At 44.4% G+C, this 24,782-nt stretch overlaps 1 protein-coding gene across 3 annotated transcripts in view; it reads left to right on the forward strand.

The window, feature by feature from the left end:
- The window catches only part of LOC105018616 (calsyntenin-2), a 262,824-nt gene that overhangs the window by 210,806 nt on the left and 27,236 nt on the right, over window positions 1-24,782 (forward strand). For all 3 annotated transcript variants that reach the window (XM_013136838.4, XM_013136860.4, XM_020050784.3), the window contains 4 exons: window positions 470-655; window positions 2,449-2,706; window positions 2,957-3,078; window positions 22,177-22,339. In XM_013136838.4, the coding sequence (XP_012992292.1) occupies window positions 470-655; window positions 2,449-2,706; window positions 2,957-3,078; window positions 22,177-22,339 (729 nt within the window). The remainder of the gene's footprint in view (window positions 1-469; window positions 656-2,448; window positions 2,707-2,956; window positions 3,079-22,176; window positions 22,340-24,782) is intronic.

Consider the following 24,782-nt stretch of genomic DNA (forward strand, 5'->3'; position numbering starts at 1 on the left):
GTTTTCTGAATGTTGTGTTCGTATGAGGACCCCAGGAAGAATATCACAAATAGACAGTTCTTTAGCTGAAACTGACAGCTTACAAAGTAAAAAATTATAATTATTACTTGTATTATTGTTTTATTTTATTGTTATGTTCATGCTCTGGCAACTCCTTGTGGTAGGTTTGGCACTTGCAAGGTCAATCGTGATTGTTGGCCTAGAAATGCGTTCCCCTCCGGCATGTATATGCAGGAAAATGCCACCTGTTTGAGTCAGCAGTGTGAAAACATTCTGAATGGAAAGACTCTGCCGGGTGTTTCAGAGGACACATGTCACTATATATGCAATGGAGTTGATGCAGTGGCATGATATGGCAAGGCAATAATCACAAATTGGATATCACAAAACTTGGGAGAGGAGAGAGATATATTTTTCATCCCTCTCACTTCTCTGATCATTATGACAGTGCATTATGTATCTTTTCTAGGTTGGAACAAAAGAGTGGACTATGAACCAGGCACAGGCAGCAAGCAGCTGTTTCCCAAGATGCACTTGGAGACGTGCGGAGGACCTCTGTCCTCAGTGAGAACCACAGTGGAGCTGCAGACGAGCCACATTGGGAAGGGCTGCGACCGTGAGACTTACTCTGAGAAGTCCCTGCAGAAACTCTGTGGTATGTACCGCGGCGGATAGGTTCTCCCACTGATCATCTCTTTGACTCTTAAATCTGTCGCTTACACATTCGCTGAACTGCGGCCCAAAAACGCTATTTGTCTATTTCTGTGAATAGCCGTTAGTAAATCAATGTATTTTACCTGACAATTGGACAACAGAACACAAACCTCTAAAAAAAACATTAGTCTGTAATTTAATCAAGAGCCCATTAACTGACAGGGCAAGACACAGTAATGGGCTGAACTCTCTTCGCCATGTCGTCTATTCTTATCTCGTCTGTTGGTAAAGCTTTGGGTTAAATGAAGGCAGCAGAATGCAGACTTTAAGCTGTGCTGCCGTTAATGATGTGACGAGAGGACATTAGCGGCTCCAGATCTATGTAGCTCCCGTTTCCTCGGTGACTGATGGGCTGGTCTATGCCGCTGTATTTTCACACAGCGCCACGGCGCCGCCGCTCTCAGACTGCACGCAACGGCCGGGGTCAGAGAGAGTCGCCGCCTTTGACTAACGGCCTTCCACGCCTTCTCAGACGCTCCTCGAGAATGCACAGCTTCCCTCTCCCCGCCCACACCTTCTCAACCCCACACCCCTCCTCCTTCAGTATGCATGGTTTACTGCTAAAGAGCCTTTTCAAAGCCTCCCATAATCGTTATCTGATAGCGAATAGAATAAATTGCAATTGCTTTTTTTTTTTCTTTCTTGAAGCGCAATCAATTTGAGATAATGTACAAAGATGTCTGCAAACAGAATGTTGGGACGCGAGCGACAGGGCCGACAGCGGGGCTCAGGGGAGCTGAAGCTGAGGGAGGGAACTCTCCGTGCATTTATTTACTCCCAGAATCTAATTACTGCAAGTCGCAACCTCCTGACATCCGTGAATAGCAGGCGGGGTTGAAACACGGATTTACAGACAAACAGGAAGGGGAAAAAAAAAAAATCATTAATGTGCTAATGTCCTCTGATTAACAGAAAATGAACAGATTTATGTTTCAATTGTTCGTACGGAGAGATTTAACGGAGGGATGTGTCCTGTAGCGTCAGTGAGGTTTGGGGGGAGTGTCGCTGGGATCTGGACGCCATTATAGACATGCGGACGTGCTGTACATGCGCGATAAGGCATCACTTGGATCTACACCATTGTAGAGGGAGAGAGGGCACAGTGGACAGTTGATCTATACGTTTGTCAGAGCAGGTTAGCGCCGCAGTGGAGCGCTGTCACAAAGGTGGAATATTTTCTGGTCAAGATTACACTGACAAAACAAGAATCTTTCAGGAAACCGAATGTTGAGATAACTGAGTGCAGAAAATGATGGAGAGGGGGCGTCGAAAACAAAGGCAGGGAGAATGAGGGAGAGTGGGGCGGATGAGGGGGGAAAGGAAGAGAGAGAGGACAAATCGATGTAATCATGGTTGTGACATAGCCGTGTTTCCTGTGAAGGGATGGCATAACAGTTTATGCTGTGCTGGAGCAGCGTTTCACATTGGCTGTGTGGGGAATTATCGCTCGTTGCCTGACAAAAACCCTTCTCCTTTCTTTGCGTTACCATGGTGTTCTGAAGGTGGATGAAAGCAGATTGTACTCTATGCTTGATGTGGCCGTGGGTTATAACGCATTCCATCCACTCCCACCTGAATCTTTTTCACATATTCACAAATCAATATTCACATGCACCATCAATCTCTGACAGTGCTAGCGAAGGTTAGTGAGAGCCATGAGTCCAGTGTATCGGATTGGTATTGACAGTCCCTGGTCGGACTTCCCTAACTGTCCCCAACATGACCATTACCCAGGGGCCTCGTCGGGCAGCACAGACCTTCTCCCCGGCCCCAGCACCTCCACCAATTGGACAGCGTCCTTGTTGACGGACAGCGGGCGGGACAGCGACCTCATCTTCCGGTTTGACGGACGGCAAGCGGCGAAGATACCGGACCAGGTGGTACCTCAGAACCTGACGGACCAGTTCACCATTGCTACTTGGATGAAACACGGACCTAGTCCTGGAGTCAGGGCAGAGAAAGAGACCCTGCTCTGCAACTCGGACAAAACAGGTCAGAAAACGAGAGGAAGGAGTAAACAGAGGGGGTGTGGCCTGTGGGGAAGTAGACGGATGGGGACATTGAATAGGTGTGGTCTAATGATAGTGGGTGTGGCCTACTGATTAGGGTGTGGTCTAACGGTAATGGGTGTGTTCCATTGATAAGGGTCTGTTGGTGAGAATGGAAGGATTCAATGGTTTTGGTTGTGTTAGGGGTTTAGGACGGTACTGTTCCATGTCCTCTTCTCTCCTCCCTCTTCCAGAGATGAACCGACACCACTACTCTCTGTACGTCCATAACTGTCGGCTTGTGTTCCTGCTGCGGAGAGACTTCACCCAGGTGGACACATTCAGACCAGCAGAGTTCCACTGGAAGCTGGAGCAGGTAGGCACGATGACAGCATTTAGTCAAATGCATCGCTAAAAAGGGATGGGTCCTTGCTGGTATGCTGTCTGTTGAAACTGGCTGTGATGTTCGGGTGGCCTGCGCCAGCTAGTCCCTCTAAGAGCCTCTTGAAAACCACCTACATTTAATCCGTGAACCTCTCTAGATACAGAGTGTGTTTTAGACAACATAAGACCTTTTTTTTCAGTGCACATATTAAGGCCATCTCGGTCAGGGGTGGTCTACAGGTCATACTGTTGAAGGACGTCTTTTAAATACAGTGTTGGCCTTCGTATGTGTACTGAAAAAAATATCTAATGTGGTTTGTTTTCCTCTGATGCGAAGGGTAGCTAGGGGTGAGGATATGACCAAGGTCTAACACCATCTGTCTGAGGATATACTGAGTCATCTTGCCAAGCCTAGCAGGCAGACGCGCGTGCGTGTGCACGTGTGTGCTAGCCTTATTTGCAACCACAGATTTGCGGTTTGACAGACAGATGAATTTTTTTAGGCTTGGCTAGCTATCTGGCTAAGGTTTTTGTTAGACAAAATGCTTTTGGACACCATTAGCAGATCACCTAGTGTCTCGTCTAGCCCTTTCTCCTCTCCCGCTGCCGCGCTGCCGGGGTTCTACAACACTGGCGCTTACTGGCCCTCAGCACACTCACAGATCAGATCCCTCCACCTTACTGCACACCCCTGGTCCTCAGGGTCATCTAGGGGGACCTGTCGCTTATTGACACTGCATCACTCCATGCCAGAGCTGTGTTTGTGTATTCCAGGTTTGGCTCATTGCTTCGTGTTTTGCATTTGTATCGCACCCTTTGATTTACTGAGTGAAGTTTCGCTCAGAACCGCACTTCCTGTGTCTCCGTGATGGTTGAATCAACTGACACCTCGTTGCCAGGTCCTGCTATTCCTCAGGATAATTCCGGCAGTGCTGAGAGTGCTGGTAGAATTACTGGCTACCAGGGATTGCCACCAGAACTGTACTCTTCTGGCATTTTGTCACCCAGATTGTTTTTGGGTCATTCATTGTTTTATGCTGCTTCAGTGATGTAAAACATTTTAGTCAATGCAATCCTTAGTTCGTTAGTTCATAGAGCCATGGTTACATGAAACTCTAAAACTCTAAAGCAATTACTGCACATGGTAAATAAACGTAAGATGCCATGCTACACCCGACCAAAGGCCTGTGTCTGATAATCAATCATTGGACTTTGGTTAATTAAATCTCAGCGTGTAGCCTAAAGGCTAGTCTGGCTCATCTGGCTGAGCATACTGTGTATGTGGAGTTGTAGATCTCCTTACCATGTAGTGTGTAATAATGGAAGTCCAAATCAATATTTGCTGCTCAAAATAAGGATACTTTTACACTACTGTATGCTGAAATTACTTTTTAATTCATTTCATTGTACCAGTAGCCCTGATTACGAAGTATCCTTGTGTGGTTTGGAGCCGTGTTCCAGTGGGAACACCTCTGGCCCGAGATCACATAAACCAAAATATGGACCTTTTTTTTACATTTTCTGCCTGCTTTTGAGAAAGCTTTGATCCCAGCCTGTCTGAGACCAAAACAGTCGAGTGGATTGTGGAAAATGTCTGAGCTGCTAGGTCGTTAGCATGTTAGCTCAGCGACTGCTGACTGAAGCTGTACGTGCCTTCTCAGTGGTGGTTGTTTCACAATGGGAAACTCATGGCGGATTGATATCCAACTCGGGGTTGCTTCATAACACTGTTGACTTTTTCTCCCTGTCGGAGACCAGTGTTCAATGTCCGTCTCTACTCCTTACCACTATGTTTCCTCTTCATCTGACTCCCAAACCTTGGATAAAAAATATTAAAATATATGTAAGGAGAGTGTGTCCACTCCTAAAATATAGATATAACCTCATATGAGTTTATTGACCATCCCAGTCTTTTTCATTATTATATTTATAGGTGTTGGATGTGGTATTTGGCCTCAGGCAGAGTACAACGCATGGAAGCTATCACAGGATGCTGGAGGTGTTGTGGAATACATTTAAATAAATTTGACAAAATATGTAATTGATCCTGTATAGAAATACATGAAATCATTAATGAAAAGATTACTCACACAACTGGTTATTTTAGAACAAGTGCTCTGCTTCAAGGACCCTCTGGACGTTCAACATGTCTGACCACTTCCTGGTTGAGAGAGCAGCACTGGTGAATACGTCTTGATATTTGACTCTCCCAAACGTACTGGGGAAATGTTGTGATAAGGCAAGGGCGTGATTGCAAATTGGACATCAGTCAAAAATGTCCATATACAGTAGATAGAATTTTTTCTGAACTCCTGTAAAATGTAGTAGATTTCCATCATTATTTTAAATACAGTATATATATATATATATATATATATATATATATATATATATATATATTATTTTTCCTATTCAACTAGGCAGGGGTTTGTCTACCTCTTTACATATTGCAATATTGGATTGGTTCATCCAAGAGACAGCCAGTCCTCCCTACAGTGGGTGGGTGGTAGCAGCATCTCACTGTTGCCTGAGGAGGTAAATCTGTCTCAAGGTTGGCCAGGTCACCCTTACTGTCAGTCTGCTCACCCTCAACCTCCCTGATCGGACCATAGAGAGGTGCAGCTGAGGCCCGGGCCACAGGGGGAACAGTGCAGGGGCTGCTGGGTAATTTGGAAAGACAGTTTGCTGCTGTAATTGTAGGAAAGACAAGGGGTTAGAGCACAACCATCGGATCAGGGTTGACTTTTTGTGTGAGGTTCCAGAACAATCCAGAACAGAAGATAGAATTAGATAGGACAGGGCGGCGTGTCTCTTCACATCACGTCTAGTTGGCCTTCCTGTGTCTCTCTTTCGTTTGTTCGTCCACAGTTCTTTCAACGTTAGCTGACACTGTAGCAGGAGCTCATTGGGAAGACTACGCATTTTGGGTTTGTTTGGATCAACCGTGCTCAGCATTACTATTTAAAACGCGTGCATCTGCCTGCTAGGCTTGGCAAGATGACTTCGAACAGGGAGTAAAAATGACTGAAACCAGAGAGAAGATAGCTTTTGACAAACAGTTGAAGGTGATAACAGTTAACCCTTTCAGAGAATGTAATGTGCTATTTGAAATTACTTCTCACTTTATCCTCTCATTTCATTTGAAAATAGGTAGTCTCTTAAACCTTAGGGGATGAAACTTTCATTAGGGCTGACATCTTCTTTGTCCTCACTCTCCAGTGTGCGTCTCTAAAACAAAATGATCTGTTTAATACGTACCTCAAATGTAACTCTTTCTCTGGTTTATCTCTTTTCTCCTCTCTTTCTCTGGTTTATCACTGATTTCTCATTATTTCCTCCAGAACTGTATCTGGTATAATTTTCTCAGAGCTTATTATACAGAGGCGAGAGACAAAGATTTTCAGATATATAAACCAATTTTTCCTCTAATCAGTAAATTCTAATGACACAATGTAGGGTCCCAACAGACAATTCTCAAAGTTGGAGAATTATGACTTTATGTTCTAATCAGCAATGTTCATATTATTAATATTCTATTGAAGAATGCATACATGTTCAAGCAGCATTGTTTTTTACAGTGTACCAGTGAGCCACACCGCCAATCGTCAGACTAGCTACTAATTCTAAATGAATACAAAGGTTTCATGATGAACCACTACTGCCACATATGGTTTGCAGTCAGAACTTTTACATAGGTGTCCTCTGAAGCTCTTTTCAGTGGTGTTTCTCAAGGAACCTATTTGGTCTGGAAAGGTTTTGCCGGTGTAGCTAGCCAAAAAAGCACATTCTTCACATCTTTCACCTTTAAGAATACAAACACATTGAACTCCTACTTCATACAACGGGAATTGCAGATATACAGTGACACGCTGACTGTAAAGCTTGAAAGGCTCTGAAATCCTGCAGTGTGTGAATGTAGCGTGTCATAGAGCGGTGAAGGACCAGGAAATAAAAGATGAGAATGAGAGGAATGCAAGTGAAAAACCAGAGAGAGGAGAAAGACAGCCTCAGATCAATTGGATACATTTTTTCGCTGTGTGGAAATTGAATGTCTTAAGTGAGATTATTTCCTGGAGCGTTTCCATGAAAACAGAGTAGGCTTTTAAATGAAAGCAATCAGAAAGACACACAGGGGATGCTTCAGTCATTATTTTACAGAATGTAAACACTGCGGTGTTTGAAATTAAATGGAACTGCTAGTCAGTTGTTTTAAATGGGAATCATAGGAAATATTTCTGCATTGAAATGAATAAAAAGCATATACCGATTCATATACATAGTCATATACTGTGTGTGGGGCATTGACTGGACAAACTTTATCCAGAAGGACATAAGTTGATGATCCTCGGCTAATGGGCAATCGGTAGCAACCCAGCCAGGCAATCAGCCAGCCAGCAAGACAAACCTTACACCAGCTAACCATTCAATCAGATGTCTAGCAAATCTGTAAGCCAGCCAATCATTCTGTCATGCAGACAGCTAGTCAGTAAGCAAGTGTTCCAGTCAGTCAGTTCTCCAATCGGATAGCCAGTTAACCAGTCAGCCAATTGGCTGACCAGTTACCCAGTCAGCCAGTTAACCAGTCAGCCAGTTGGTTGGCCAGTTGCCCAGTCAGCCAGTTAACCAATCAGCCAGTTGGTTGACCAGTTACCCAGTCAGCCAGTTAACCAGTCAGCCAGTTGGTTGACCAGTTACCCAGTCAGCCAGTTAACCAATCAGCCAGTTGGTTGGCCAGTTACCCAGTCAGCCAGTCAGTGTGTAGTGACAAAGTGTCAGTGACAGTTTGATTAACACAGTCTTCATAACAAAGCTGCTCTGTCGCGAAGCCTGGAGGATGATGGGAGACAGAGGGGGAAAGAGAGACAGGAACAGAGGGTGAAAAACAGAGAGACTGGAACAGAGGGTGAAAAACAGAGAGACAGGAACAGAGTGTGAAAGGCAGACAGAGAAAGAGAGAGAGGTTAGGGGGAAAGAGAAATATAGGTATTTTGAGTTTCTATTTCTTCCTCACCGATTTTCTCTTGGCCGCATCTTTCTGAATATGATGTTGATTCAGTAAAACGAACGTCTCCGGGGCTCAATTTAAATGTGGAGCGTCTGTGGTTCCTGATTTGCTGATGTGGGGTGTTTTTTTTAATCACCAACAAATCATCCTTGTAAATAGTAGCAAGCTCCGGGTCTTAGGACCATTTTCCTTATTCCCTTTTTAAAAATGTTTAACAATATCCACGTCCACAATATACCGGAGGTTTCTGGCCACAGGAGTTCCCTACTTGTGTATTTGACACACACACACACACACATACACACTTGAGGGGTCAGTGATGAATGATAGATGACTCCTGCTGAGAGGAGGCTAAATATAGAGCACCACTGCACCAATTGGCTACACAGAGCAAACACACACAAACAAAGCACCCAAGTGCAGGTTCCACCATTCTTGCAGGGACCCTAAAAATGTATTCCCATTTAAAAATATTTTTTTCCCGAAACCTATACCTAACCAATAACCCAAACCCTTCAATGCAACCCTGATCCTGAAACCTATACCTAACCAATAACCCAAACCCTTCAATGCAACCCTGATCCTGAAACCTATACCTAACCAATAACCCAAACCCTTCAATGCAACCCTGATCCTGAAACCTATACCTAACCAATAACCCAAACCCTTCAATGCAAACCTGATCCTGAAACCTATACCTAACCAATAACCCAAACCCTTCAATGCAACCCTGATCCTGAAACGAAGCCCCTTTCCCTTCTCCTAAACTTATACCAAGCCCAAATGTTATATTCTAACCTAATCCTAAACCTCTTCTGGGACTAGTACACTCTCTTTAAACTGTATGATATGTGTTTGTGGGTGTGTGTGGGTGTGTCTGTGTATGTGTGTGTCATTGTCCGGGAAATAGATAGAAGAGACTGTCCAGCCAGACCTTTGGGACCATTAGGGCCAAGTGAGTCTCCTGTTCATTGAGACAGATGGAAAGCTGGAGGCTGGCCATGCACTGATGCCCTGCAGACACTCCCACTGCATTGACCGCCCACTGTCTCCACAACTCCATATTTACCCACACAAACACAACTCCTGGTGCTATGACTCCATTCACCTCCATGAATCTCACTTAGAAGTGTAGCACTCTGATGTTAAGTTCTACCCTGAAAGGCCCCATGTGTGTTTGCGTTTATCAGCACCACCCGATCCTTCAGTGTGTGCTGTATATACTACTTGTACTGTAATAGCTTCACCCCTGCTATCTGTAGAAAAAATAGTGTATTTTCCACATGGCAATCTTGAGTTGACTTAACAGGCATGGAGAGCAACAGTAAAAAAAAACAGCTGAGCAACTCATCTCAAGCGGCTGAACCAATGTAATAAATAAAACAACACTAAGAGTCACCTCCGTTATGTTTATCATCACATAGGACATGCAGATACCCCAGTCGGTATCGATGTGGAGAAGTTCTTCAATGTATTGAACAGTGAAAAATCCATGGTAACTAAAACAGAGGTAGGAAAATGGAGACATTGATTGAGAGAGGGAAAGACGTGCATAGTGAGAAGCGAAGAGTTGATGTATGGAGGGAGAGAGACACAGGGAATCACAGGGAGGAAGTTAAAAGAGAAACTGAGGAAGAGTTGGTTCAGTGAGGCAATCAGATGTGTTCAGATCAGATGAGTTTCCCGACAGCCTGTCTCTATAAAATGACAGAGAGGGGACCGAGATGATGAAGAGACAAAGGATGCTTTATGTTATCTGATTAATAGGTGAAGACACGTGTCAGTATCCTTGAGAAGGGCTGCCGAGTATCGATCTGTTAGACATCTGAAGAGCAACAAGAATCCTTCACCGGAAGACTGCCCCCCTGACTAATAACAACATGGAAACACACAAATACTCGCCACACCCACAAGTCTCTCTAATCTCTTCAAATCATCTAACAAGGCTCTCTATCTATCTCGCTGTCTGTTTTTCCTCTCATGCTTTCTATGGTTTTCTATAACCAGTCTATCGGCAGTGGCTTATAGTGGGTGTAATAGACCACTTCATTTCCTGTGCAGCCGAGAGGTCACAGAGGCTGTGTTCCATCCCTCTGTTCTGTCTCCACTCTCCTCCACTATCTCAACAGCCTGTCATTATATTTGCTTCTTCCAGGGACATTATCCATCTCTCATGCGGACCTCCTCTACATAATCAGGTTTGTCCCTCAGGCTCACACATTTCTATAAATGAGATCAGCCTTCGTGGTGTACCGCACTTTCTAACCCCTTGAACACTTTCTTTCTCTCCCTCTTTCTGTCCCCACATATGCCCCCTATCTCTGGATCGTTTCCTTTTCTGGATGGTAATCTCTCTCTTTTATGAGCAGCAGAAGTGCCTCTTAGTTCAGTGGAACGGTGTTGATGCTGCTGCTAAATGACAGGGAGGTGGAGATACGCCACGTTATTAGCGCTGTACATTGTGAAGGGAAGGACGGGAAAGTTCTAGTACCTCTCTCCAAAGCCCCTATAACTCCCATCCATCAGGCTCAGCCTCGCTGGACACAAATACCTTTCTAACTGTTACACTCTACTTTCCTCTCTCTCTCGCTTCCCGTCTGTCCACCCTTCTCCCTTTCTCTCTCTGCTCTACTGAAAAGCCTCCCCTGGCCTGAGTGCCTGCGAGGAGAGGTTCTGCATCCTGCGTGGTGGTTGGACGACTACTGTGTACTGAGGGTCTGCATTGTCCGAGACGTGAAGACGCTCAGTTCAGATTGGCTTCCCCTGTCTTGAGATACTGTAAGATTTATGGGGTAGGTGCTCCGGTGGCCTGAATGCAGGAGGGATGGGGGCGGAGGGGGAATGGAGAGCGGGGTTCGCGGTGACCATGGTGGTTTAGCTCTTCAGAGGTGTGGTGGATTTTGTGTGGCGGGTGACTCAAGGTTGGGGGAGGAACGGAGGTAAGGGATTGGTGTTTGAGGGGGTAGGTGCTGTGTGATAGATTGTCTGGCGGGGTGCCCCACTCACCGATCTGTAGTGTTAAAACAGGCTGCTTTATTTCGGCCTCCGGCCCCTCTCTCCCCCTCTCTATCTTTCCCTCCATCCCCCTGTCTCTCTCCATCCTTTAACTCTCATATGTCCCTCCACCTCCCTTTCCCTCTCTGTCTCTTTCTTCCCGTCTCTTTCCACTCCCTCCCCGTTTTTCTCTCCCCCATTTACCCAAACTTTTGTTCAACACAGGAGGGCAGAAACAAAACTATCAGTTCCGCCAGACGCACAGTGAACTGGACCGTCTGCTATCCAGTTCCAGAACCACAACGCGCGCGCACAATCTCCGCCCACGGTGACCCTTCGGTCTGCTAGGCGGTGCCAGCACAACTGGACTGACAGAGCAAACAGAACACGTTCCCCCTGCCAAAGTGCCCCACTTTACAGCGGCGCCGAGCTTTAGGCTTCCCTGGCCGGGATCCAAACCAATCGGCGCTACACTCATCCCACAGTCAGGGGCTGTGTCCCGATAGACTATGAGACAGAAAACATGTTTTGTTTCCTTTCCTTCATGCTCGCTGATCTAGAAAGTGGTGACGGTTTGAGGCATTGATGCGGAACCTCATTCCATCCTTCCCTGTGTCAGTGGTCATTCAAAGGAGAGGAGTAGAGCGGGAGTTGGTTTGACCGCTGGTCCGGTAGTGATTTGTTTACCTGGTTTCTTCCAGGTGACAAGTGGTGGAAGGTAGACTAGCGATAAAGGAGTGATTGGCCTGGAACAGAAAGGTTGCTGGATTGAATCCTCTTGCTGTCAAGGTGAAACAAATCAGTAGTTCTACCCCTAAGCCCTCAGCACCTCTCCAGTTTGATGGGTTTTGGAATTGAATCCATCTGAGTATTTTCTTTTCTTTTGTATTATTTTACCAGAAAAAACCCCACTGAGAAGCAGTGTCTTTTGCCAGGGAGACCTGACCAAGGAGACAGCAACAATCAATATAACATTACAAGATCTCTGAAATCCAATACAATCAACAATACAACAGCTTGATTAAGCCCATAGGAAACATTTACACTCCTCCTCAACAGAATCATCAGTTTTAAACTCATTGGGGGGCACAGATACTGTGCATATGCCTAGGTGAATCCTGGGAATCAGTCTCTTTAACATCCCCTCAAAGTACTCAATGTCATTGTTTCTGGCAATGAAAAGTAATGGCAAACAGTGAAATGTTAGCTTAGGAGTGCTACTCATACTAGCATTAGACTGACAAAACACTATTAAAGACCCTGTAGGCAAAGTGCAAACTACCGTTCAGACACGGATGTTTACTGCTCTTCTTAGTTTTCATAGTTTCCCAATCCTGGTCCTGGGGACCCAAACGTTTGCACGTTTTTGTTTTTGCCCCAGAAGTCACACACCTGATTCAAATGTTGCCCTACCACCCACAAATCTGATTCAAATGTTGCCCTACCACCCACAAATCTGATTCAAATGTTGCCCTACCACCCACACACCTGATTCAAATGTTGCCCTCGCACCCACACACCTGATTCAAATGTTGCCCTCGCACCCACACACCTGATTCAAATGTTGCCCTACCACCCACACACCTGATTCAAATGTTGCCCTACCACCCACACACCTGATTCAAATGTTGCCCTAGCACTTACATACTTATTTGATGTAATCAACCTATCATCAAGTCTTTAATTTGAATCAGGTGTATGACTGCTAGGGCAAAAACTAAAATGTGCACCCCTTTGGGTCCCCAGGACCAGGATTGGGAAACAGTGGCTTACAGAATTGAAAATATCCATTATATTTTCTCTATATTTCTTGGTTGGACTATTGTACAGTTTTCTATGTGACTAAAATAGTACCTTTCTCCATTGATGAGAAAAAGTTACCTGCCAAGTATGGAGGAGGTCTAAACCTATTCAGCAATGAGTAGTTCCGCTCTCACACGCACACACACACACACAGACATGCACACACACAGACACGCACACACACACACATGCCATTCAGTCACTGTGTGAGCAGTTGGTCTCACTATAATATCTAAATGTTCCACTATTTTAAAATCAGTGAAATAACTTAGATTGCTGGTTTTGTAGGGATGCTTATTACAGGATGTGTATGGATGATTAGCGGCAGTGCATCCATCAGGATGTTACATTTTCATCCCCGCTGGGCATAATGCAGGAGATTAACAGAGGCCTCTTATTCACTATTTGAATATTTGTAAGGCAGGGTGGTTTTTGGCACGCTCATCCCTTTTTGTTTCCCACCCTTTTTTGCCCATATTTCCCAAATGACTTTGATGTTTCCTTCCTTCCTCCTCCACCCACCTTGCTTCAGGATAGTTAGGACACAGTGGCTGCAGATCCTCTGACTGATCCATTGATCCACTGATCCACTCTCTATAGCACAGGTGTCAAACCGGTTCCACAAAGGGCCGAGTGTCTGCAGGTTTTTGGTTTTTCCTATAAATTGGTTCCTAGTTCATACCTACACAACCAGGTGGGGGTAGAAACTAACCAATCAGTGACCTAATTAACCAATCAAGTACAAGGAGAGAGCAAAAACCTGCAGACACTCGGCCCTCCGTGGAACCGGTTTGACACCTCTGCTCTATAGCTATGGATCCGGATGCTTCCGTGCCTGTGTTTAACCTCTCCCCCTCCATTCTCCTTTCTTATCTGTCCACTTCACGTCACCCTCTTCACTCACAGATTGATCGACACCGGGTGTCTCACATCTCTGTCTCATGTTTCTCTGTTATTTTCTTTTAAAACAGCTGCTATTTTCGCAGGCAAATGGAGTCCCATCTCTGGGCAGCTGTAGTCGTCGCTAACCAGACTTTGAGATAAGTTAATTTTGCATGGCCCATCTTTCATATAGACTGCCTGCCTGCCTGCCTTGGCCTGCTGTTCAGATAAATGAGGCAGAGACGTAGGCTACATCATCGCTCTCAAATGGATTAGACTAAGTACATGGGTGTTGGAAAAACCCATCCGTAACAGACGTGAAGGAAGGGGACGGCCTGAGCGGAATCAGCCATGTAAACAGTGGATGGATAATAGAGACATGCGGAGGCCTTCCGGGTTCTCAGCACCACAGGTTCTCGGAGAGTCAAACAGCCTGAGAGAAGTGGGATCTGCAGCCGTGGCGTAGTTAGCATTCCCAGACAGCGGCCAACTGTAGCAGCACAACCGAATTAGCGGGCGCTGGAGAGGTCACCGTGCTGTTGGCTCTCTGTCCCCTGTGGGGGCACACCCTAATTGCTCCTCTAATTAGTCTTTTTCCGCCGTGCGGCCGGTAAATCATAGTCACCTTCAAGCACATTCAATCAGCCAGCCAGGGAGGTGCGCCAGCCGACCATCCATACAGCCGGTCACAGTCCCTTTACACGGTTCCTCGTCTCACCCGTTTTCAAAACTTCTGTTCTGCGTGTTCCGGGTTCCGCCCCCCCCCCCACATAATAGTATACATTTACTCTTGAGGGTTTACGCCCGTACGCTATGCCTTGTCGCGTTTTTTATTCCCACTTGCGCAATTGTGGTTTTGTGTCTCGCTACAAGTCCGCTGAAGATGACCGACGAGACAAGAGTCAGGCCCTTCATTGTCAGTGATGATGGATTGCTGCCTGTGCTTGTATGTGGAGAAGTAGAACGGCCAGAGGAACAGATAGAGGTAGAGAGGTTGTACTTGCTATTCATATGGTATCCGTTCCCGTTCCTTCTCTCCCTTTTTCGGAATGCATTTGCTTTCTTTTTCATTTGCTTTGTGCTCTTTGCAGGCCATTCAATCCCGCGCCGGACGGCGTGATAGGTTTTGTTTCATTTCAGCTCCAGCCCTACCACTCTGCATCTCTCTTTCTCATTCTCTCCTTCTTTTGTTTCACAACCCCTCCTTGAAGTCACCTTGTTCTGAGGGCTCATCAATCTCTTTCTGTATCCCTTCACAAATTTGGCTCCCCTGACACCACTCCTTTCCTCTTCTCTCCTCTCAACTCTTCTCTCAACTCCCCTCTCCGCTCCTCTCCGCTCCTCTCCTCTCCTCCAGTTATTATTAGCCTTTTGTTTGGGCCTCTTTGTCCTCTTCTCCTTTTTCTCCATTGTATCTTATTTCTGCTCTGTTCTCCTGTAGCCTCCTCTTTTCTGTCTTTCTCACTGCCTCTTGCCTCTCTACAGCACTTTCATCTTTTTATTTCCCTCTACTTTTGTCTCTATCTCTTTGAAGTGAGATGGGGACATGCCTATCCCTTTAAGACATTCAACTCCAAAAGGCAGTATCAGCGCTCTTGGAATCAGACACAAATAAAGAGGTAAAAAGAGAGAGGGAAGGAGAGAGGAGACAACAACAGAGGAGGGGGGGGCACGGTTTTGTTTTCTTCATGGCGTGGCGGGCCCAGGAGATGAAGGGGGGTCTTTGATGTGCAGTGTTTCAGCCACTCACTTTGTCTCCTTCTTTTTCTTTCTCTGTCTCCCTGTTTTTCTCTCTGTCACACTGCATAGGAATAGAGCCTCAGTTGTTGTCTCCTCCTTCCCTCTCTCTTTCTACCTTTTTATTTGTGTCTGATTCCAAGTGCGCTGGTACAGTCTTTTGGAGTTGAATGTCCTAAAGGGACAGGCATATCCCCTCCTTGTTTTTATTTCTACATGTCATTGCTCACGCCGATTGTTTATCGTGGTTGGGGTGGGGGGGGGGGGGGGGTGGGGGGGGGGGGCTACGCATTTGTTTGAATTAGGAGAGCTGCATCCACACCCTTGATCCGCCTTATTTAAGCACCCATTCTCTCTGCCCCTCACTCTCTCTCAACCTCGTACACACATGGTTAAATTACACACCCATACATATCCTCCTACCCTGTGGCAGAACTCCTATATAGCCCCTGGCGGTGAAGCAGCACAGCAGTTGATTGCTGGTCCCTAAGCTACGGTATATCCTTCCTGGAAGTGCCGATTCTTGCTCCGATTCTCTCTTCCTCTCATAGCAGCTAATATCCTGTTCCATCTCTCTCCAGCTGGCTCCTGGCCAGACAAAGCCCTGCACCTGTTCTTCACCTTCACTGTCTTCAGGAGGCATATTCACTGTCTTCAGGAGGCATATTCACTGTCTTCAGGAGGCATATTCACTGTCTTTCTTCATTCATTTAGCCTGGTTATTGGTTCCATTTTGGGTGTGGACTTAGGAGTTTGATGTTTTTTATGTATGATGATCATTTAAGCAAATATAGTGTTGGAGTGAAACGTGCAGTGACTGCCCAGCACCAATAGAGATACAGCATACACATTAATCGATATACCCACCAATACTGATAGATATACACTCCAATGCAGATGGAGGTACACACCAACACTGATATACATAGTTGGACCAACACTGATAGATATACACACCACAAACTAATAGATATACACACCAACACTAATAGATATTCACACCAACACTAATAGATATACACACCAACACTGATAGATATTCACACCAACACTGATATACATAGTTGGACCAACACTGATAGATATACACGCCACAAACTAATAGATATACACACCAACACTAATAGATATACACACCAACACTAATAGATATACACACCGACACTGATAGGTATACACTCCAATGCAGATGGAGGTACACACCAACACTGATATACATAGTTGGACCAACACTGATAGATATACACACCAACACTGATAGATATTCACACCAACACTAATAGATATACACACCAACACTAATAGATATACACACCGACACTGATAGATATACACACCGACACTGATAGATATACACACCGACACTGATAGATATACACACCGACACTGATAGATATACACACCGACACTGATAGATATACACACCGATACTGATAGATATACACACCGACACTGATAGATATACACACCGACACTGATAGATATACACACCGACACTGATAGATATACGCACCGATACTGATAGATATACACACCGATACTGATAGATATACACACCGATACTGATAGATATACACACCGACACTGTTGTCAAAATATACAACACCAAACGTAGTAAACATAGTCACTCCAAAACTGATATAGTCACACCAAACCTAGTAAACATAGTCACTCCAAAACTGATATAGTCACACCAAACCTAGTAAACATAGTCACTCCAAAACTGATATAGTCAATCCAAAACTGATATAGTTACACCAACCCTAATAAACATAGTCACACCAAAACTGATATAATCACACCAAACCTAATAAACATAGTCACACCAAAACTGATATTGTCACTCCAAAACTGATATAGTCACACCAACCCTAATAAAAATAGTCACACCAAAGCTGATATAGTCACACCAACACTAATAAACATAGTCACACCAAAACTGATATAGTCACACCAAACCTAATAAACATAGTCTCACCAAAACTGATATAATCACACCAAACCTAAGAAACATAGTCACACCAAATCTGATATAGTCACTCTAAAACTGATATAGTCACACCAAACCTAATAAGCGTAGTCACACCAAACCTAATAAGCGTAGTCACACCAAAACTGATGTAGTCACACCAAAACTGATATAGAGGCCCATTATCAGCAACCATCAGTTCTGTGTTCCAATAGCACATTGTGTTTGCTAGAGGTCGTCATTTTCAACATAGGCATTAGAAAACCCTTTTGATAATTATTTTTTGCACAGCTAAAATCAGTTGTGCTGATTAAAGAAACATTAATTCTGTCAATCAGCAATTGTGGGTTCGATTACAGGCTCAAAATGTCCAGAAACAAATAACTTTCTGAGAACTGAGCAAGAAGACAAATACAATAGAGTTCTAGTTTGAGAACCAGACATCTCACAGGTCCTCAACTGGCAGCTTCATTAAATATTATCCACAAAACATCTGTCTCAACGTCAGCAGTGAAGAGGCGTCTCTGGTATGCTGGCTTTCTAGACAGAGCTGCAAAGAAAAAGCCATATCTCAGACAGGCCAATACATATAAAAGATTTAGATGGGCCAAAGAACACAGATAATAGACAGAGGAAGATTGGGAAAAAGTGTTATGGACAAACAAATCTTTAGTGGTTTTAAAGTGGGAGATTTGAAAAGGGTAAAAGGGATCTTGAAGAGGCTATCACTCCATTTTGCAATGCTATGCCATGCCCTGTGGACGGCGCTTGATTGCAGCCTCCTCTTACAACAGAACAAAGATCCAAAGCACAGCTGCAAACTATGAAAGAACTATTTGGGGAAGAAGCAGTAAGCTGGTATTCTGTCTATAATGGAGTGGCCAGCAGAGTCACCAGATCTCAACCCTATCGAGTTGTCGTGGGAGCAGTTCGACCGTATGGTACGTAAGAAGTGCCCAACAAGACAATCCAACTTGTGGGAGGTGCTTCAGGAAGCATGTGGTGAAATGTCTTCAGATTACCTCAACAATTTGACGACTAGAATGCCAAAGGTCTGCTAGGCTGTAATAGCTGCAAAAGAATGATTATTTGATGATAGCAAAGTTTGAAGAAATCCATTTATTTTTATTTATTTTGATATGTCATTTCATATTAATATTGCTATATTTCCTATTCAAACTCATTTCATGTATGTTTTCATGGAAAACAAGGACATTTCTAAATGACCCCAAACTTTTGAATGGTAGATTTTGTCACTTCAACACTGATATTGTCACTCCGACACTGATATTGTCACTCTGACAATGATATTGTCACACCAACACTGACATTGATAGCTGCCCTTGATGTATGCACTGTGTCATCTAGCTACTGTGCGAACAGATTTTCTCAAGCCTTGTTTATTCCAAGCTCCACTCTGGAGGTCTCCAGCAGCCTCAGCGCTGGCCCACCCCATGCAGAGTGGGGATCTGTCAGTGTAGCAGCACCACTGTGTCCCCTTTGAAGCCTGCAGGAAGTCATCCACCAGTCACACTACTCCTGTGTGCATTGACATATTGAACTGTGGAAAGTGGCCAACAGGAGGGGTGCTTGTTTCTGTTCCCAGAGATGTTTCTTGTGTACATGCCAGAGGGTGTCATGTCCTTTACGTCATGAGGACACTGCCAGTCTCTGACCACAGGATTGATCACACAGTATTCAGTTAAATACCAATGCAGAATTTTAAATACACTGATATAACGTTAATGGCAGCTTGGAAAACTTTCAATTATTACAATTTAGTCCAATGACTGGAATTTTACCCAATGAAACAAGTGAGTTTTTGAATGGTAAGAACAGTGAGACATACATTATTGAAATTATTATGTGTGTAAAAGTGGGCCTGATGTGGGCAATTCCACAGGACAGCTTACACTGGATATATATATATATATATATATATATATATATATATATATATATATATATATATATATATATATATATATATATATATATATATATATATATATATTGTGTACACTCATCTAAAGGATTATTAGGAACACCTGTTCAATTTCTCATGAATGCAATTATCTAATCAACCAATCACATGGCAGTTGCTTCAATGCATTTAGGGGTGTGGTCCTGGTCAAGACAATCTCCTGAACTCCAAACTGAATGTCAGAATGGGAAAGAAAGGTGATTTAAGCACTTTTGAGCATGGCATGATTGTTGGTGCCAGACGGGCCGGTCTGAGTATTTCACAATCTGCTCAGTTACTGGGATTTTCACGCCAAACCATTTTTAGGGTTTACAAAGAATGGTGTGAAAAGGGAAAAACATCCAGTATGCGGCAGTCCTGTGGGCGAAAATTCCTTGTTGATGCTAGAGGTCAGTGGAGAATGGGCCGACTGATTCAAGCTGATATAAGAGCAACTTTGACTGAAATAACCACTCGTTACAACCGAGGTATGCAGCAAAGCATTTGTGAAGCCACAACACACACAACCTTGAGGCAGATGGGCTACAACAGCAGAAGACCCCACCGGGTACCACTCATCTCCACTACAAATAGGAAAAAAAGAGGCTACAATTTGCACAAGCTCACCAAAATTGGACAGTTGAAGACTGGAAGAATGTTGCCTGGTCTGATGAGTCACGATTTCTGTTGAGACATTCAGATGGTAGAGTCAGAATTTGGCGTAAATAGAATGAGAACATGGATCCATCATGGCTTGTTACCACTGTGCAGGCTGGTGGTGGTGGTGTAATGGTGTGGGGGATGTTTTCTTGGCACACTTTAGGCCCCTTAGTGCCAATTGGGCATCGTTGAAATGCCACGGCCTACCTGAGCATTGTTTCTGACCATGTCCATCCCTTTATGACCACCATGTACCCATCCTCTGATGGCTACTTCCAGCAGGATAATGCACCATGTCACAAAGCTCAAATCATTTCAAATTGGTTTCTTGAACATGACAATGAGTTCACTGTACTGAAATGGCCCCCACAGTCACCAGATCTCAACCCAATAGAGCATCTTTGGGATGTGGTGGAACGGGAGCTTCGTGCCCTGGATGTGCATTCTACAAATCTCCATCAACTGCAAGATGCTATCCTATCAATATGGGGCAACATTTCTAAATAATGCTTTCAGCACCTTGTTGAATCAATGCCACGTAGAATTAAGGCAGTTCTGAAGGCGAAAGGGGTCAAACACAGTATTAGTATGGTGTTCCTAATAATCCTTTAGGTGAATGTATACATATATGTGTGTGTGTTATTCAGCATATTTAGGGTGTGTCCTGGGCTAAATCTCCCTTACTGGTGCTGTTGGTTATCTATGGGTCAATCAGAGAGCTAACCTGGGATCAGAGCAGCCCTGTTGTGTCAGCTAAAGGCCTTCTTGTAAGACTCAATATACATATTTATATTTACAATTAAAATGTGTTGATTAAAATGTATTGAAAATACATAATTAAGTTTGTTTTTCAGATTGCACTTTTATTCTAATATGCTGCCCAATATATTTAATATATTTTTTAGAACATTTCCTTTTGGATAAACTGGTGCAGAGTTGAATGAGCACAGAGGAGATTAGAGTGTGAATTGAGAGGCTGCCAGAGAAGGTGGTCTGTACTGTCTGCCTGTTTGGCATGGGTCCTGTGGACTGAAAACTGTGTCAGGACTATCACAGACAGCAGTGTGAGGTCTGTCCCAGACAGCAGTGTGAGGAAGTTCACATACAGCAGTGTGAGGAAATTCACATACAGCAGTGTGAGGAAATTAACATACAGCAGTGTGAGGAAATTCACATACAGCAGTGTGAGGAAATTCACATACAGCAGTGTGAGGAAATTCACATACAGCAGTTTGAGGAAATTCACATACAGCAGTTTGAGGAAATTCACATACAGCAGTGTGAGGAAGTTCACATACAGCAGTGTGAGGAAATTCACATACAGCAGTGTGAGGAAATTCACATACAGCAGTGTGAGGAAATTCACATACAGCAGTGTGAGGTCTGTGCCAGACAGCAGTGTGAGGAAATTCACATACAGCAGTGTGAGGAAATTCCCAGACAGCAGTGTGAGGAAATTCCCAGACAGCAGTGTAAGGAAATTCCCAGACAGCAATGTGAGGAAATTCCCAAACAGCAGTGTGAGAACTGTCCCAGACAGCAGTGTGATGAAATTCCCAGACAGCAGTGTGAGGACTGTACCAGACAGCAGTGTGAGGAAATTCCCAGAGAGCAGTGTGAGGAATCAACTCTTTTTTCTACTGTCCAACTCTACTTTTGGCCAAATAGCCACCGTTCACAGCTGTATCCCCTTGATCTGCTAAGCTTGTGAGTGTTCCACTCTGTGAATGAGTGGGTTGGCACCAGCCTCTGTATCTATGCGATTTGGTGCACTGCTCATCATGTTCTAAGTGTGGGAATGGCTATCCCATCTGCTGTCATGGCAGGGGCACCATTAGAGATGTGTTCAGCCCGCTGCAGAGCACCACACCACTGCAGGGAGGCTATTAAACCACCATTAGCTCCCCCTAGACCATAACCGCTGGCATGGTCATATAGACCAACCCGCTGGACGCCTTTTGTCGGTCTCACCACTTAGATGTACACACTCTTCAGAGGCCTGCGGTAAGTAGCCCAGTGTTCTTATGTCTCTGATGTCTTAAGTCTGATGTGTTTTCTTTCTCTCTCTCTCTGGCAGATCTGTGATAAAGAGTGGCACTATTACGTCATCAATGTTGAGTTTCCTGTGGTGACACTCTATGTGGACGGAGTGACCTATGACCCCTACCTGGTGACAGACGATTGGCCGATCCACCCTTCTCAGATCGATGTACAGCTCACTGTGGGGGCTTGCTGGCAAGGTGAGCATGATTACCACGTTGATGATGAGTGTGGTCCTCTGTGGACTGGTTCAGTGTGGTCCTCTCTGGACTGGTTCAGTGTGTTCCTCTGTGGACTGGTTCAGTGTGTTCCTCTGTGGACTGGTTCAGTATGGTCCTCTGTGGACTGGTTCAGTCTGGTCCTCTGTTGTCTGGTTCAGTCTGGTCCTCTGTGGACAGGTTCAGCGTGGTCCTCTGTGGACAGGTTCAGCGTGGTCCTCTGTTGACTGGTTCAGTGTGGTCCTCTGTGGACAGGTTCAGTGTGGTCCTCTGTGGACAGGTTCAGTCTGGTCCTCTGTGGACTGGTTCAGTGTGGTCCTCTGTTGACTGGTTCAGTGTGGTCCTCTGTGGACAGGTTCAGCGTGGTCCTCTGTTGACTGGTTCAGTGTGGTCCTCTGTGGACTGGTTCAGTGTGGTCCTCTGTGGACTGGTTCAGCGTGGTCCTCTGTTGACTGGTTCAGCGCGGTCCTCTGTGGACTGGTTCAGTGTGGTCCTCTGTGGACTGGTTCAGTGTGGTCCTCTGTGGACTGGTTCAGTGCGGTCCTCTGTTGACTGGCTCATTGCAGGCGTCTGTTGACTAGATCGGGGTGAGGGAATAGTTTTGGGATCGGGCCTGACAGTTGATCTATTAAGACAACTAGGGGAGTAGTGTCAGCTTGTTGTCTCCAGAAAAGATCACAATAGCTATCTTACTTCGAATGAATGTGTGTATAACGAGAGGGAGTGAATGTGTGTGCATGTAGGTGGAAGTGAAATAACCTAACTGCCAGAATCTTTCAATCAATCTTCAATGCACAATGAAGTTGAAAAGTGCAGATACAATCAAGCTGTCTCCAGAAATGTCTGGTTCCCAGTTAAAACTAGACAAAAGGCCACTTATCATACAGTGGAATCCACTGTTAGCTAAAGGATTGTATGAACGTGTCTAATGATGTGTAGCCCATAAACTATGTGTAGAAAAAAATCAGACCATTTTCTATAGGGGCAAGGAGCGGAAGAGAGGAAAGAAGACTGCTGGTCATTTCTTCTCCTTTCATCTGCCATGACTACATTTTTTTTTTCTAGTCTTTTGTTGAATAGCTGACAGTTGTGTGGCCCTGAAGAAAGGATTAGTAGACCTTGAATAGAGAAGGTCAGTGACAATTAGCCCTCTTGAAAGGGACTCAGCCCATACTAAAGACCCTGATATCTCTACACACACAGTGATATTAGCACTGACTATTGCCTTTTCACAGGCTTTAGCTGCAAGTGACGGACCGCCTTATTGACAAGCCAAATGTTCTACTTACAAGCTCGGGTAAAAATCCCTTCAAAATTCCAGAGGAGTTTGTCTCAGGCTTTCTGGGATAATCACAGCTGAAGAATGATTACTCTCTCTGACTGTGAAGGAATTTATGACGTGATTTGTCAATTCGCATTCTGGGAAAAAAATGGGACAACAAAAGGGAAGAAAATTAGAGTAATGGAAATGCTGTTCAGAATGCGCTCATATAGTCAGTGGCTTATAATTAATATACTTAATATCAGTGTATTGAGAACAGGTACAAAGGCAAATTTGAAGCACTCTGGTACGGTCACATGTGGTAAAGATGTTCATGGAATCCACAATGCTAAACATTTAACAAATCCAATTTAAAAAAGTTAATATTTGCCAAATCATTCATAATTGATGTATGGTGACAGGCCCACAATGTAGTCATATTTTGATACACAATATTAGGTCGTTGATGTCGTTAACATTTAGAAGTTGTCCCTTTCCAGGTTTATTATGATGACCAGGTCTCTGCTAAAGCTGGTAGCACAGATAGCACACAGAAATCGCTGAGGATAGTCAAAGTGGCTTTTAACTGTAATGCAGTCGATTATTGACCATGAACTAAACACAGACATTATGATAGACATCAATACAAAAAAAATTATCTGATTCATACTTCTTCATTTTGTGAAGTAAACATGAATAATAGCCTAAATGTCAACACATTTTGATGAGGGGCAAGAAGGAGATGCTATGTCCTTTCCATAGCATTTCCATTATTTGGTCGAAGTCCATTGACCTCTTCATGAAATGAATGGACTTCTTTTTTACAACAACTGTTGTTGTCTCTAATGCTGATGTTGTTCTTTCTCGTTCTGTTAGAGGAAAGTGTTTTGTGATTTGTTATAGTCGTTGCGTGTTTATCATTCAGACCATGCCTGTCTAACCACAGCATGGCAGTGAGGAATGAGAGCAGGCAGGTGTCAGGATGAAGTTTAAACCTCTCTCTCTCCCTGCTAATGATCTCCTAAAGGCAATTAGGAGTGGGCTTGGTATTGTGCTGCCAACATGTTCACACTGAAACACAGTGAAACACATAAACCCCCTGGTCTGACAAATGACAACAAATCAAATCAAAGTGTATTTGTCACAAGCTTTGTTAATAGCAAG

This window comes from Esox lucius, chromosome 1, assembly GCF_011004845.1.
Source record: "Esox lucius isolate fEsoLuc1 chromosome 1, fEsoLuc1.pri, whole genome shotgun sequence".
In the NCBI taxonomy this organism is placed as follows: Eukaryota; Metazoa; Chordata; class Actinopteri; order Esociformes; family Esocidae; genus Esox; species Esox lucius.